Source organism: Leptinotarsa decemlineata, unplaced genomic scaffold, assembly GCF_025532065.1.
Source record: "Leptinotarsa decemlineata unplaced genomic scaffold, Ldec_3_MD MMD2_tig00026328_RagTag_RagTag, whole genome shotgun sequence".
In the NCBI taxonomy this organism is placed as follows: domain Eukaryota; kingdom Metazoa; phylum Arthropoda; class Insecta; order Coleoptera; family Chrysomelidae; genus Leptinotarsa; species Leptinotarsa decemlineata.
Window position 1 is genome coordinate 24,485,858 of NW_027412688.1, and position 12,680 is coordinate 24,498,537.

Below are 12,680 nucleotides of genomic sequence, written 5' to 3' on the forward strand. Positions count from 1 at the left end.
CTGTGATGTTTAAACAAGCCAATCATTGTATTTGATATAACTTTTGGACTGCCGTTGCTTGAAGAACTTTCGTGGGGATCAATCCCCTTTGATCCCACCCCTGGCTACGGCCTTGGTGACGGTGACAGGTAACAAACGTTATGATCATCACTTGGATTTCTTTTCCAATACAACTTATTATTTCACTCATTCAAATAATTAATAATAATTAATATTTCTTATTGTTTATTATTTATAATTGTTTATAATTGATTGTATCTGTTTACCATTGGGGCGAGAGGATGAAAACGGAAATATGGACCTAAACTGAATTCTCGGAAAGCAATCTGAATTTGTATTCATTTAGACTTTCCTATATGTCATATGGACATTTCATTTTTTTGACGTTTATTAGCAACACTGGCAGTCCCTCGTAGCTCTGGATCAGTTTACCTTGGAACCAAGCACATGAGAAATTGTTGCCTGAGACATATCAACAAGTCAGCAGTAGCAGAACTTGTACTCAGCGAGGTTACCCACGTTATCGTGTTTGAAGAAACCCAGATGTTTGATTGAATTCGTAGGTATATTCTATATAAAGTCAATCCGAACAGCTGAATAAAAGACTGATGGCGTTACTGTTTACTACTTATAAAAAAAACCCGTGTAGGTTCACGAAACATGAAATCTCACCATATCATTCTATTATACCACGCCGCCCATGGCATAGAAAGAAACTGCCGACGTTCGGTAACTATTTTCTTTTTATGCCATTTGAATTGACTTCGTATATACTATACTACAAAAGACTATATAGTAAGGCAATAGAAAATCAAAAACACGAAAGTTATTTCAATTGAATTGAAGAGGGAATTAATATCAATCAAATATTGCTACCTGCACTCAATAATACTCTTGAAAAGGAGTCATGTTATTTGACAATATTATCAAAGCCACATCCACCAGCAAGGGAACAATACTTGAATGTATTATCTGCTGCGAACCTGAGAACTTTGCCCATTGTCTTTTTGCCTTTAATTATATTATCAACCGTAGTTTTAGACGAAACGCCAGACACAAAAACCTGCAGACAATGGCCATCAAACCCCGAAATTAGCTTCAACACAGTATTGACGATTTTCTTGCAGTGCTCTTTCTCCTTTTTGGATACTCAAATGAATGTACCAGTTGAGAGTTTGTTACTGTTTTATGAAGTAAATACATTTCTTGTATTGTAATATATATCACAATGACTTAATTGCTCATAGGTATGAGTTAAATAGAAATTACTTGAAACATTTTCGATAAGAAGTAGTATTCCGAAATAAAACAAAAACTAGAGGTAAAAACTTATCTTCTGGTTAAATATTTGGTAACAAATAAATGTATAAAAAATTAGTAATTAGTCATTATCCTAAAAAAAATTTACATACTTTTGTTTCCTTGTTCAAACAGAAATGCAAAAATAAAAAGTCCTCTATTCAAAATTGCACTTATGTGATTTTTCACTATTGCAGAGAAAACAAGAACTAATGGATTGAACTTGGGAAATCAAAGTTAGATCAAGTTAAGGCTGATCACCTGAAAAGTTAACAGAGAAAGTGTATATATTATTTGAAGTATGAAAAAAATCTTCAAAAATCTATACAAAAAAATAACTATATATCTTGAAAGAATATGATACAGCATATAACATAGTAGACATAGTAGGTAGGTACTTAGTCAGTATGTTGAGTTACAGAGGTCCATATGTCATGAGGACTTTTCATTAGCGTCTTCCAAGAAAACAAAACTTTCTGCTATTAGACCAGTCAAAACTTCAATACAAATAAACACATTGAGTTGAAAATTAGGGCCCAATCACAATGCATTTATGATTCAACACCAGGCAGCGTTGTTTTGAATCGCCATACGTATCGCTCGTGATGCTAGGTTGAACCACAAATGCATGGCTGGACTCCACTGACCTTAAAGAACAAGACTGACTAAATAAGGGATCGACAGAGGACTCAATCCTCGAATATCAAAGATAGGCCTCCCAAGGCAGTCAGTTGCAAAGCCTAGCTTCGACATCGACCGTCAATGAGATTCGTCCTCTAAATATCACTGCAGCTTACATTTCGAAGCATCAAGATGATGCATGGTGATTGCGTTACTGCATCCTCTATAGTTAGGTGTAGTCAACTGGCAAGGATATGTGTGTTTCATATTCTGGAACATATCGACTTGATGGCTGGCATCATTTTCAGCTCCAGTGAAATTTTGACCATATTTGATGTCTACTTCGATTGGACTACGTCTATATGATCAAAAATTATGATTCTACAGATCTGTTCTATTTATTGTGATAACTAATACTGTAGAAGAAATTCGTGTAAAAGTAGGTATATGTTTTTGAAAATGTATCAAAATGGAACAAATCCGCAGAGCCTTCAAAAGAAAACAATAAATAATTATTAAAAATAAAAAATCGACTTATATATAAAATAGAGTGGAAATGTTAATTGATTAACATTTGATAGACTATAACATTATACAAAAATTCATCTAATCTTGCTTAAATAAATGAATACTCCACACAACTGAGAAAGTTATTCAATTTATTTATAAGTACTACATTTAAATAATAATAAAAAAGCACTTTTTGACTAGTAAACGAAATAATGTATGTTGGAAAATTTCGTTATTAATACCTAAAATCCGAAATTCATTCTGACAGCCATTGTTTAATGGCTTCGAAATATCATGTGGAATGGCACTTAGATTTGAAAATATAAAGTATACTTACGAGTCAAAGAATTATCCAAATATTGGTATCTAGAGAGATTCATTTTGAGCATCTAATTTTCAAGTATTTCCATAGTTCAATAGTTGAAAAAGTGAATGGAAAAACGAAAACTCAGTGACTCCAGGAATAAATAATATCTTAAAAATTACTTTACTGAACCTGAAACACCTTAATGATTTGTAGGGTACGTACAAGGACACTTGATTTTCAAAACTATATTATTGCTAGATTTTTTTCTACATCTTCGTCATGGCCCAAGAATTTTTGTTCACCTTTCAGTAACCCCCAAGAAATTGGGTATGGTATTTTTCTCAAAAGTTTTTGGTGCACCTTTGCCGAATACGAGGTAATATTACATTGCAACCTGGTTGATTGAAATTTATTATAAAATCTCATAATTCTATATTTTCAAACTCCAAACCCAATAACCAGAAATACTATAACACTAAACTCAAAAAGAGGTTTCGCATCATATGGTTTGGGGTTGAGATTGATGGAGTTTTAAGAAATAACGAATTTTAGACTTCTTGATACATTCCAAAGAAAACGATAATTTTGAATGTTTTTCAATGTGAAAAGTATAACTTTCAAAACCTTGAATGAGTTTCATGAAAGAAAAAGTCAAATTTTGAAGTAATTCAACCTCGAATATATCAAAATGCATGATTCAAATGCAGTAGGTACACCAAATGCTTTCAAGGAAGTTACATTTAGTCACCTATTTCTGACTCCTTCAGTTTAGTGCACTGTGAAAATCTTAATCTTTGCTACACAACAAAAACATTTGCAGAATGAATAACTGCATGTATAAGTTTGTCAACTGCACTGATAATTCACTGTGGGTATCTTATTATGTATTAGATCCTTCTATTATGTACAAAGACAAATATTCGATGCACTTGTTTTTTTGACTTTTTCGTCTTTGATCTTGGAATTAACTTTTTTCCACTTTCACATCACTCAACGACCCAACTTTTTTGAAAGATTCAATAATTATGAATATTTCAAGTTCAATGTTTAAAAAAAATGGAAAACCAGTTGGAGCTAATTCTATACCATGTTATTAAGTTGATGATCTTTGTTCGCATATGAAATATATACACAGTGGCATTTTGAATATGAGTTTTCCACCCTATATCATTTAGAAACTTCTTGTTATTCATAAATAACATGACCCTTAAACGTTTGGATTCACTGTAGAAGTATGTTTGTTTCAAAATTAAAATAAAGGTGCAAAAATTGGAAACACTGAAGTGTAATTCAGCCTGATGATAGTAAATAACAACAGGAACAATAAAATGAAATGATGTCTAGTTGCATATAAAGACATTAACATAACAACATTTTTGTTCTGGAGAGCTCATGTGGGTTGAAGTATAGGGAAAGGAAGATGAGGATGATGGAATTCGATCGAAAACTGGGGATACAAAAGATTACTAGATGACATGAGATCTAGGAGGTTAGGATTTTATCTCCTAGGATGATATTCCCTAATTCTTAGATGAAACAATTATAACTGGAAAGTATTTTCAGAAACCGTGAATGAAAACACAACTAGCAAATGGCTACTATCATACATTTAAACTCCATTGAGATAATTTCAGTATTATCAACAGGGTACCTAAGTAGAACTTTTTTACTATAACACATATTGGGTTAAGTTCAATTGAATTGATAGGAAAACATGGACATCTTGAAGTTTCTAATATTGATTCCCTCATGAATTTTTTTTATTCAGCCAGATTTGAGTATCTAATTGGGCATATGAAAATGTGAGATTCGCAAAATTTGAATGAATTGGGATTGAGTATTTTCCGTCCTCTATATACAGAAGAATTTGTTTTTCAGTGTCACAACCTTAGGAGTTTATTGTTTTAACCTTGCATATCGAATTTTAAGATATTCTGTGACCATTTCAAAACATTTCATACAACATGTAGAATCTATTCCGCAACGGAAATACACTTCAAAATGAGTCTGTTGCACACAGTACTGACACTATATAATATTTTGCATTATTGGTTAGTTCTTTGATTTGAATGAACTTATTCTACTCGTTGTTGAAGGTTGAGTGCTCTTGGTGGAACTAGCAGCAGTTGGCTTCATAAAGCTTAAGGCTTGAGGCCGTGGCGGCCTATTGTTGATACTGCTACTACTAGAATTAGTTCGCTTCAAGTTATTCCTACCAGCTGAAGCAACAGATTTGTTACTAGGCGTCCTCTGAATTGGTCTGGCCAGATTGCTGCTGGTATTGGGCCTCAATGGTAACTTTTTGACCGTGCTAGTTGAGGTAGCGCTGTTCAAAGAACTCCGGGAGCTAACAATAGAGTTTCTAGAATTGGACTTTTGAATGCTGTTTGGCTTTATCGAAGTAATGCTAGTTTTGGAGTCGGATTTTTTAATACTATCAGATCTTCTCGGGATGACGCTTTTTCTAGTTGCTGGGGCTTCTTGATTCAGTTTTTTGAGAGAAGGGATACGTTCTATCATTTTTGTGGATTTGCCATTTGGGGCGGAGTGTATTCTCGTATTTCTGGATGACTTTCGTAATTCTGGTATGATAGAATTCATAGTTCCTTTGTTTTCCACTGATGACAGTCTAGTTGGTTTGGGATTGGTTGAGTTTGCGATCAGTATTTGCGGGCTGTCTATGATATCGGTCTCGCAATTTCCACCGGATGAAGCTCCTTGACTCGGAGATTCAGACATGAGGCTCTGAGTTTCCTCAAATCCTTCATCATTGTCATGCTCTTTGGTTTTGCGTGAGGGAATGTCGATTTTGTTAGATGTCGCCTATTAAAAAAAAACAGTTAATCATATTTGTGACAATTTGATAATTGAACTAAGGTGAAGTAGGAAGTTGAATTCAACAAAAGATAGAAAAATGAATGAATAAATCTAATCGGTTCTATCGTTCTATTGAGAAGCTGATCTTGTTTGGTTGAGATTGAGTTGGTGTGAGTCATAAAAACTCCGTGAGTTGCAGTGTTGGACAGACCCATTCACTTTTAACCTAACCCAACATATATTGAGTATGTTTTAAATCATTAAGAACTTAGTTTATAATCGATATACAAATTTTTGGTTTCATTTTTAATATAGAAAGAATATAGTAAATTTTTTTCCTCAGAATACATTGTATCACTCATACAAATCATGAAATAGTGTCTAAAAAAGTAATTTTCTTGTGAATAAAATGAGTAGTATCTGATATTGAATTGGAAGCATGACGTAGAATGCTCACAAATAATTCAATTTATCTCACCTTTGTCGGTTCTGGCGTAATATAAGTAGAAGATATGTTCGAATTTCCTTTCCTCAAGTTCAAAGCCTTTTCCACATCGCTGGGTTTGATTCCTGTTTGATTTCTGTACCTCCTTCCACTCTTTACCTCATGGTCATGTTGGACCTTGAGCTTCTCTTGCCACGCCTTCAATCTAGTTTCTTTGTCGATCTCATTTTCAATATCGATGGGTTGAGATAATTCCAACTGCGTTGGAGATTTGACAACTATTGTTTCAGCAAGTAGCGATTCTGTTGGAGAAACAACTTCGCTACTCTCTTGACTTCTTTTATATCTCCGGGTTCGTCTAGCAGCAGAATACCTAAAAGATGAATTTTAAATTCGGCCCTTAGAATTCGATCCTTGAATGATTCATGAGCAACGTTCTTACCTATCAAACTGCCCATCTCCAAGAATGGAGTTCTCTTCGGGCTCTTCTGGACTCTGCGCGGGCGATTCTTTGTTGCTGTTGGTCCTACCAATCCTCCGACTACAGAGACTTGGCATCAAAGGTTCTCTTTTATCGACAGGAGAAGAAATGAATATTTTTCTCGTCGCCGGAGGAGTCTCTATGTTATCTTGATCTATTTCAGATTTATTATTTGTGCTGCTGTATTCTAAGCTTTGCGTTGAATCCCTCGTGCGCCTCGAAGAACTGGGGCTGTTATCACTGATGTCTGTTGGTTTCCGAATGTACAGTGTCAGTCTGTCGGTTGGCATTCGCTCGCCCAAAGAGCTTATTAATCCTTTTCGGTCGAGAGTTTTATCTTCATCTATCGAATGCAATACGTTCTCAGACTGATGAGCCCGAGAGTGACGGCCAAGGTAGTTGTCCTCTTTGGTCTCTTCCGAGGTGTTGGATACGTTTAAGTTGGATTTGCGCCAAGCAGATTTGTCCTTTATGGGCTGGATGTCTGGAAATAGATAAATATAATTAACGAGTAGATTACTTTCCGCACAATACAACTTGCGAACTCTAGTTTCCCTGGGAATCACACAAAGTTCAAGTCACTACTTAACAACATCTTATAATCATTCAACAAATCTCACATAAGGGGATGAAACTAAATTTTTCATTCTTTCATTAGAAATGATTAGTTTTTTAAAATAAAAGTTTACATTATCATTTATATATAATTCCAATTTGCTACTTCATGTAAGAAAAAACGATGGCAACTTCTATGATTGACAGAAATCTCAAACCACTTGATTTTGAATTTTCGTCGATCTTCATCGTTTTTTCTTAGTTAAGAATCTACGATCATTTATGAAGTATTTATGAAAAATCGAAACATCGCTGATCTTTCCCTTCGAAAAACTTACATTCATGTTGAGATACATAAGTATATGAAGTGTTTTATAAAGGTATAACCTTACCACCGTTCACATTTTAAGTCGCTTAAAGGCGTCTGAAAGAGGTAGATGTACCCCATTTGAGAATTCCAGGTGGCAGTTGGCATGATGAAGGATTAATAAGATATTTGATAAGAATTTCAATGTCTAACAATATTTAAAAAAAATGTTTCATTACAAAATATGCCGATATGCGATTAAAGACGGTTTATGGTCTATCATTAAACATTTTGGTTGTTTCATTGACATTTCTCTCAAAACATTTGAAAACATTTTGGATCATGGATGCAATGCTATTAAGCTCTGATATCGTCTAGATATTTGTTATAATTTTATTTTTAGTTTAGTAATCTAAGGAGTTTGTTGAAATCTATGTCTTAGCTTAGATGTTAGTCTTGAGGCCATACGACCGTAATAAGCTGGCTTTGAGAGTAAATTGGAGACTAAAGTCTATCCAAATCCAAGATAGAGTAAAACAAAACCGAAGCGTGATGTTCACGTGATCGCCCAGTGTCAGATGAAAAGGGCAGCGTTCATTGGTGAATTCGCCTTCTTGGTACGAGTTCGGTACCAGCACAGGGTTGTAATCAGTCGTTTGCGTGTTTGTGTGGCGTGCGTTATAGTATATTGTTTAACATTGTTTTCCAAGATGTCCAGTACAGGCACTGCTGATGACACTGTGAGCTATCCTCTGAGTCCAGCCAGGAAATGATCCAAAAAAAGACATTTGAGTGTTGAGATGAAAGAAGTTATTTTAAATGTGTTCAAGAAAGAGATGGAAGAAATTGAGACATCGACTGTCGACGAAGTCGTATCGAAAGTTTCCGATAAAACTGGAGTGTGTTGCGCTTCGATTCACATTGTTTTACGGGAATATAAACAAAATCATACATTTTCCAAACCGAATACAAATCAGAATCGTCAAACCATTATAAAATCAATAGATGATGCTGATAAACATGCAATCAGGAGGAAAGTGCATGAGTACTTTTTCAGAAATGAAATACCCACGATAGACAAAGTACTCACAAAAATAAATGAAGATGTTTTATTGCTAAGTTTTGAGTGGTCAACATTCCATAAAGTATTGAAACATTTGAATTTTGTATGGAAAAAACGAGGGCGCAATAGTTTATTATTGGATAGAGAGGAAATTGTGTTATGGAGGAGAGAGTATTTGACCAAAATTAAATATTATAGAGAACAACAGAGAACAATTTATTATATGGATGAAACCTGGGTTAATGCTGGTCATACTACCCCTAAAGTATGGGTCGATGAAACTGTGACCTAATCTAGGAGGGCCTTTCTAGATGGACTATCCACCGGATTAACAAATCCATCAGGTGAACTTATATTTATATTAAGACCTGCCTCAATCTCAATATATAAAGAGTAACCCTCGTATTTGTTTTATTTACTTACATACCTCTTCATAATTTCAGGTAAAGGAAAACGGCTTATTATTTGTCACATCGGCAATGAGAATGGGTTTGTTGCTGAAGGGCTGTGGTGTTTCGAGTCGAAGAAAACTGGAGATTATCACGAAGAAATGAACGGTGAATCTTTCGAACAGTGGTTTTCCAAAGTTCCACCCCATCTGGAGGATAATGCTGTGATTGTAATGGACAATGCACCTTATCATTCGCGACGGTTAGAGAAGATTCTGACAACGTCTTCAAAGAAGGTTGAAATCCAAAATTGGCTGCGATCAAAGAATATTAGCTTTGAAGACTCAATGCTAAGAGTACAGCTACTAAAAATTGTCAAGGAGCGCAAGCTTGAATACCAAAAATATATAGTCGATGAGATGGCAGCAGGCCAAAACAAAATTGTCCTTCGCCTGCTTCCATACCACTGCGAGCTCAATCCCATCGAGTTAATAAGGGCAGATGTGAAGAATTTTGTAGCTCAGCATAACACCACGTTCAAATTTGCAGATCTCAAAGTACTTTTTGATGAGGCTTTGAAAAGAGTCACAGCGGAGAAATGGGAGAAGTGTGTTCGGCATGTGATATCGGAAGTCGAGACAAAGATGTGGAAGCTTGATAACATAATAGAGGCACCAATTGAGCCACTGATAATTCAGATCGGTGAGGATGACATTACTGATGAAGAGACAAATTCATCCAGTTGAATAATTTTGATTAATATTCCTTTTGATTTTACATAAAATTAAAATTATCAATAAAGAAATAATTACGTCTCTTTTCATATAATGCTTGAGTGCGCTGTGAAAAATCCAATGAAAATCTTTTATATTACACATATTATCTGCATTCTTCCCGTTGAACTGCAAAACTTGTGCATTTCACTCGTTATTATAAAAAAGTTTTCCTAAGTATGATATAGCATTTGCGATCAACAAGATGTTGGTTCTGAATACGACCCTGGCCAATTCTTGGGATTTTCAATATCACGTGCGTAGGGCATGTCAATGTTTACATCCACTCTATCTTGTGAACAAGAAGATAACGAGTTTACTGAGAATTTTTGTTCTCTCTAACAGAAGCCATACAAATTGTATACTGCCATTAATTTAATCAAAGCCTCAGGTACACCGCACACGACGGTGCCCACCACACGAAAAAGTATACCTTTTCGTGTGGTGGAGAAGCTTGTTGGTGCCCTTAACTTGTCGTTTGGTGGACGGGCTTGTGTAATTTTATGATCCTAGAAACCATGCCGGCGGCAGCTCAGTTATTGGTACTGCTTTCCAAGCCGGTCGGGCCGAGGGAGAAAAGTCAGACGAATTAGATTACCTACCCCTGCGGCACCGAGGGTTACAAGAAAGTCCGTGCTAACGTTACATATTGTAAGATGCAACTAAAAAGGGGGCTCAATCCTAAGAAGTCTCTGAGATACCAGGCGAACTCTCAGAATATTTAGTCTCACATCTTTCCGGGAGCTCCACGGATGTGGGCAATCATTTCCCCTCTCGTACGAGGAGCCTAGGTCTACTGGAGAAAGACCATGGAATAAGGAAAGATCAGGGGGGAGTTAATTCACAACATAACCCCAGAGATTTCAAGAAAATAATTGAATATACTGGTGTTGAGTAACTTTTGTACCAGGATGAATCGCCAGCATACCGTCCTTATGATAGTCAAGAACCGCCACCAATCAGGATGTGGACGAGTAAGTGAGAGTCTGTCGAGCAGACATCACAGCTCATAGTTAGCTGTGATGCAAATGCGGACTACCTGACCTGGGGAATACATGGCACCAAACCAACGAAAACGGTGAGCGTTAATTTTAATTTATTATGGAAAAAGGTTTAGTAGACATTTTGAACGTAGGTAACGAAAGTAGGTACTTCGATAACACGAGACGTAGGTAAGTGATAGACTTAACAATAGGTAATACATTTATACCTATCATTGTTGAGAAATGGAATGTGTCTAATTATTTTCATATCAGATCATTGGCATATGAACTTTGAAATCGGAGGGTTTCTATACCTCGATTGTGTCTTCTAAAAATCTCCGGAAAACACTCTAGGAAGCCTATAAGGCATATCTGGAAACATTTTTAGACCAGAGAGGTTTTGTAATGAGAAATTGTACAGAATTTGAGTTAGCAGTGAATCGATTATTGTGAGTTATTACCTCAATGTACAACGTCCCACCGGCACCGTCAACCAGAGATTAAACAGAAATGTTTCCTGGTGGATAAAGATCTGGCACTGATGAAATAACAAACTAGAAAGACCTTCAAAAGGGCAAAGGAATCAGCCTTTTTTGTATTGAGTCGAGACCGGTATGGGAATGCCATGAAGAATTGAGAAAATTGGCGGACAGAAATGATTGACTATACTAGACACGGATCATCATCTCAATATATGAGCCCTTAACCAGTTGTGAGGGTACCAAATCAGACCCGGGAACATACACGCAAAAACCTTCATGAAGGGACCGCCTTAGAAGAGAACTGCTTCAACAAAGCAGGGATGAGCTCGTCATATTCTATGGGAATGTGAGGCATTGGATCACAGAAGGCAAACAATTTATTAACAACCCACATTATTTCTAGAAGAATATGACATATATCCAGCAAGGGACCTGTACAAATTAGTACAGGGAACAAGATTGAAATGGCTTCATAAAAAAGATTCGTGGGAATCACAATAAGCCCATGAGGCTGCAGCGTTTTTCGGAGACTTGGGAGAAATGGCCAAGTCAGACGGCTCTCAGATAATAGAAAGAAAGAGCTACATGCGCAAATAATAAACATAATAAATTCAAAGTCTTTATCAAAAACTCTCCGTACTCAACAACAGTTACCTCAGGGGAATATGCGCCATTATTCTCTCATTGGAAGATTTTCCTTTCTTTTTGGGAGGATTGGTTAGATTTGCTAATATCAATAACGTATTCAGAAGAACACTGTCAAGTTCAGAGGATAAATTCTGGAAAGCCTGGATGATATTGCCTCATTGGCTGACAAATATTTTATGAAGCCTTATAAATTTCAGTGTTTCATTCGTAATGCGATTCTTTGATTTGTAGATTATTTCGATTAGGATACATCTTCAATGGTTCTGATGATTAATTGAAATATACGTACCTTCAACTGCTTCCATGGCACTGACGACATCGGTACTTTCGATAGTACTGGACGGATTCCAAGATGTGTATGTTTTCCTGTGATTCAATTGACCACCGCTGTGTACCTGTTTTCCTTCTGGCAGTGTATCTAAAGTACTACTACGTTCACTCTCTAGAAAAAAAGTTATTTTAGAAAAAAAATGGTTTAATACTTTTTCGAAAAACTCACCTGAATCCAATTCGAACGACCTCCTGTTGGTAACTTTTCTGGCTTGCCTTCTTTGTTCTTCGCTTGCGTTATCGCTTTCATTAGCTTGTAGCCATGACTCGATTTTCTGCCTCCACTCTTTGGGTTTTGTTTCTTCTTCAGGTGCCGATACGATGGGCTTGTTCTCTGTTAAAGGAGATGGTGAGGAGGGTCTTTCTCTTTCCGAAGAAAAATCGGCGGAAAGTAAGGCGGGGCGTTTTCGAGAGCCACTTCCGCGAGCTTTTCTTGCCCAAGAACGATCTGAAATTGCTAGTTTGAAATAGTTCATAATAAATAAGATATATTTCTCACCCAAACTACCCCACGACTTCCTTTCTCTATTGTTATCCGAAGCCCTCAGGAAGTCCATTAGATTTCCCTCGTCGTCTTCAGAAAGCACCCGACTTCGGCGCCTGCGCAGACTGCCGTTGGGTGTTATATCTGCAAAATGACGTGATGTGAACTTTACATTTTAAATATTCT

General features: G+C 36.2%; 1 protein-coding gene across 2 annotated transcripts in view; it reads right to left on the reverse strand.

Moving 5' to 3' along the window:
* Positions 1-2,562: 2,562 nt before the first annotated feature.
* Positions 2,563-12,680, reverse strand: part of form3 (FH2 domain-containing protein formin 3) — a 240,731-nt gene continuing 230,613 nt past the window's right edge. For both annotated transcript variants that reach the window (XM_074182296.1, XM_074182294.1), the window contains 6 exons: positions 12,510-12,638; positions 12,180-12,458; positions 11,970-12,122; positions 6,442-6,964; positions 6,033-6,372; positions 2,563-5,560 (listed from right to left, as the gene is read on the reverse strand). In XM_074182296.1, the coding sequence (XP_074038397.1) occupies positions 4,790-5,560; positions 6,033-6,372; positions 6,442-6,964; positions 11,970-12,122; positions 12,180-12,458; positions 12,510-12,638 (2,195 nt within the window). In that variant the 3' untranslated portion in view covers positions 2,563-4,789. The remainder of the gene's footprint in view (positions 5,561-6,032; positions 6,373-6,441; positions 6,965-11,969; positions 12,123-12,179; positions 12,459-12,509; positions 12,639-12,680) is intronic.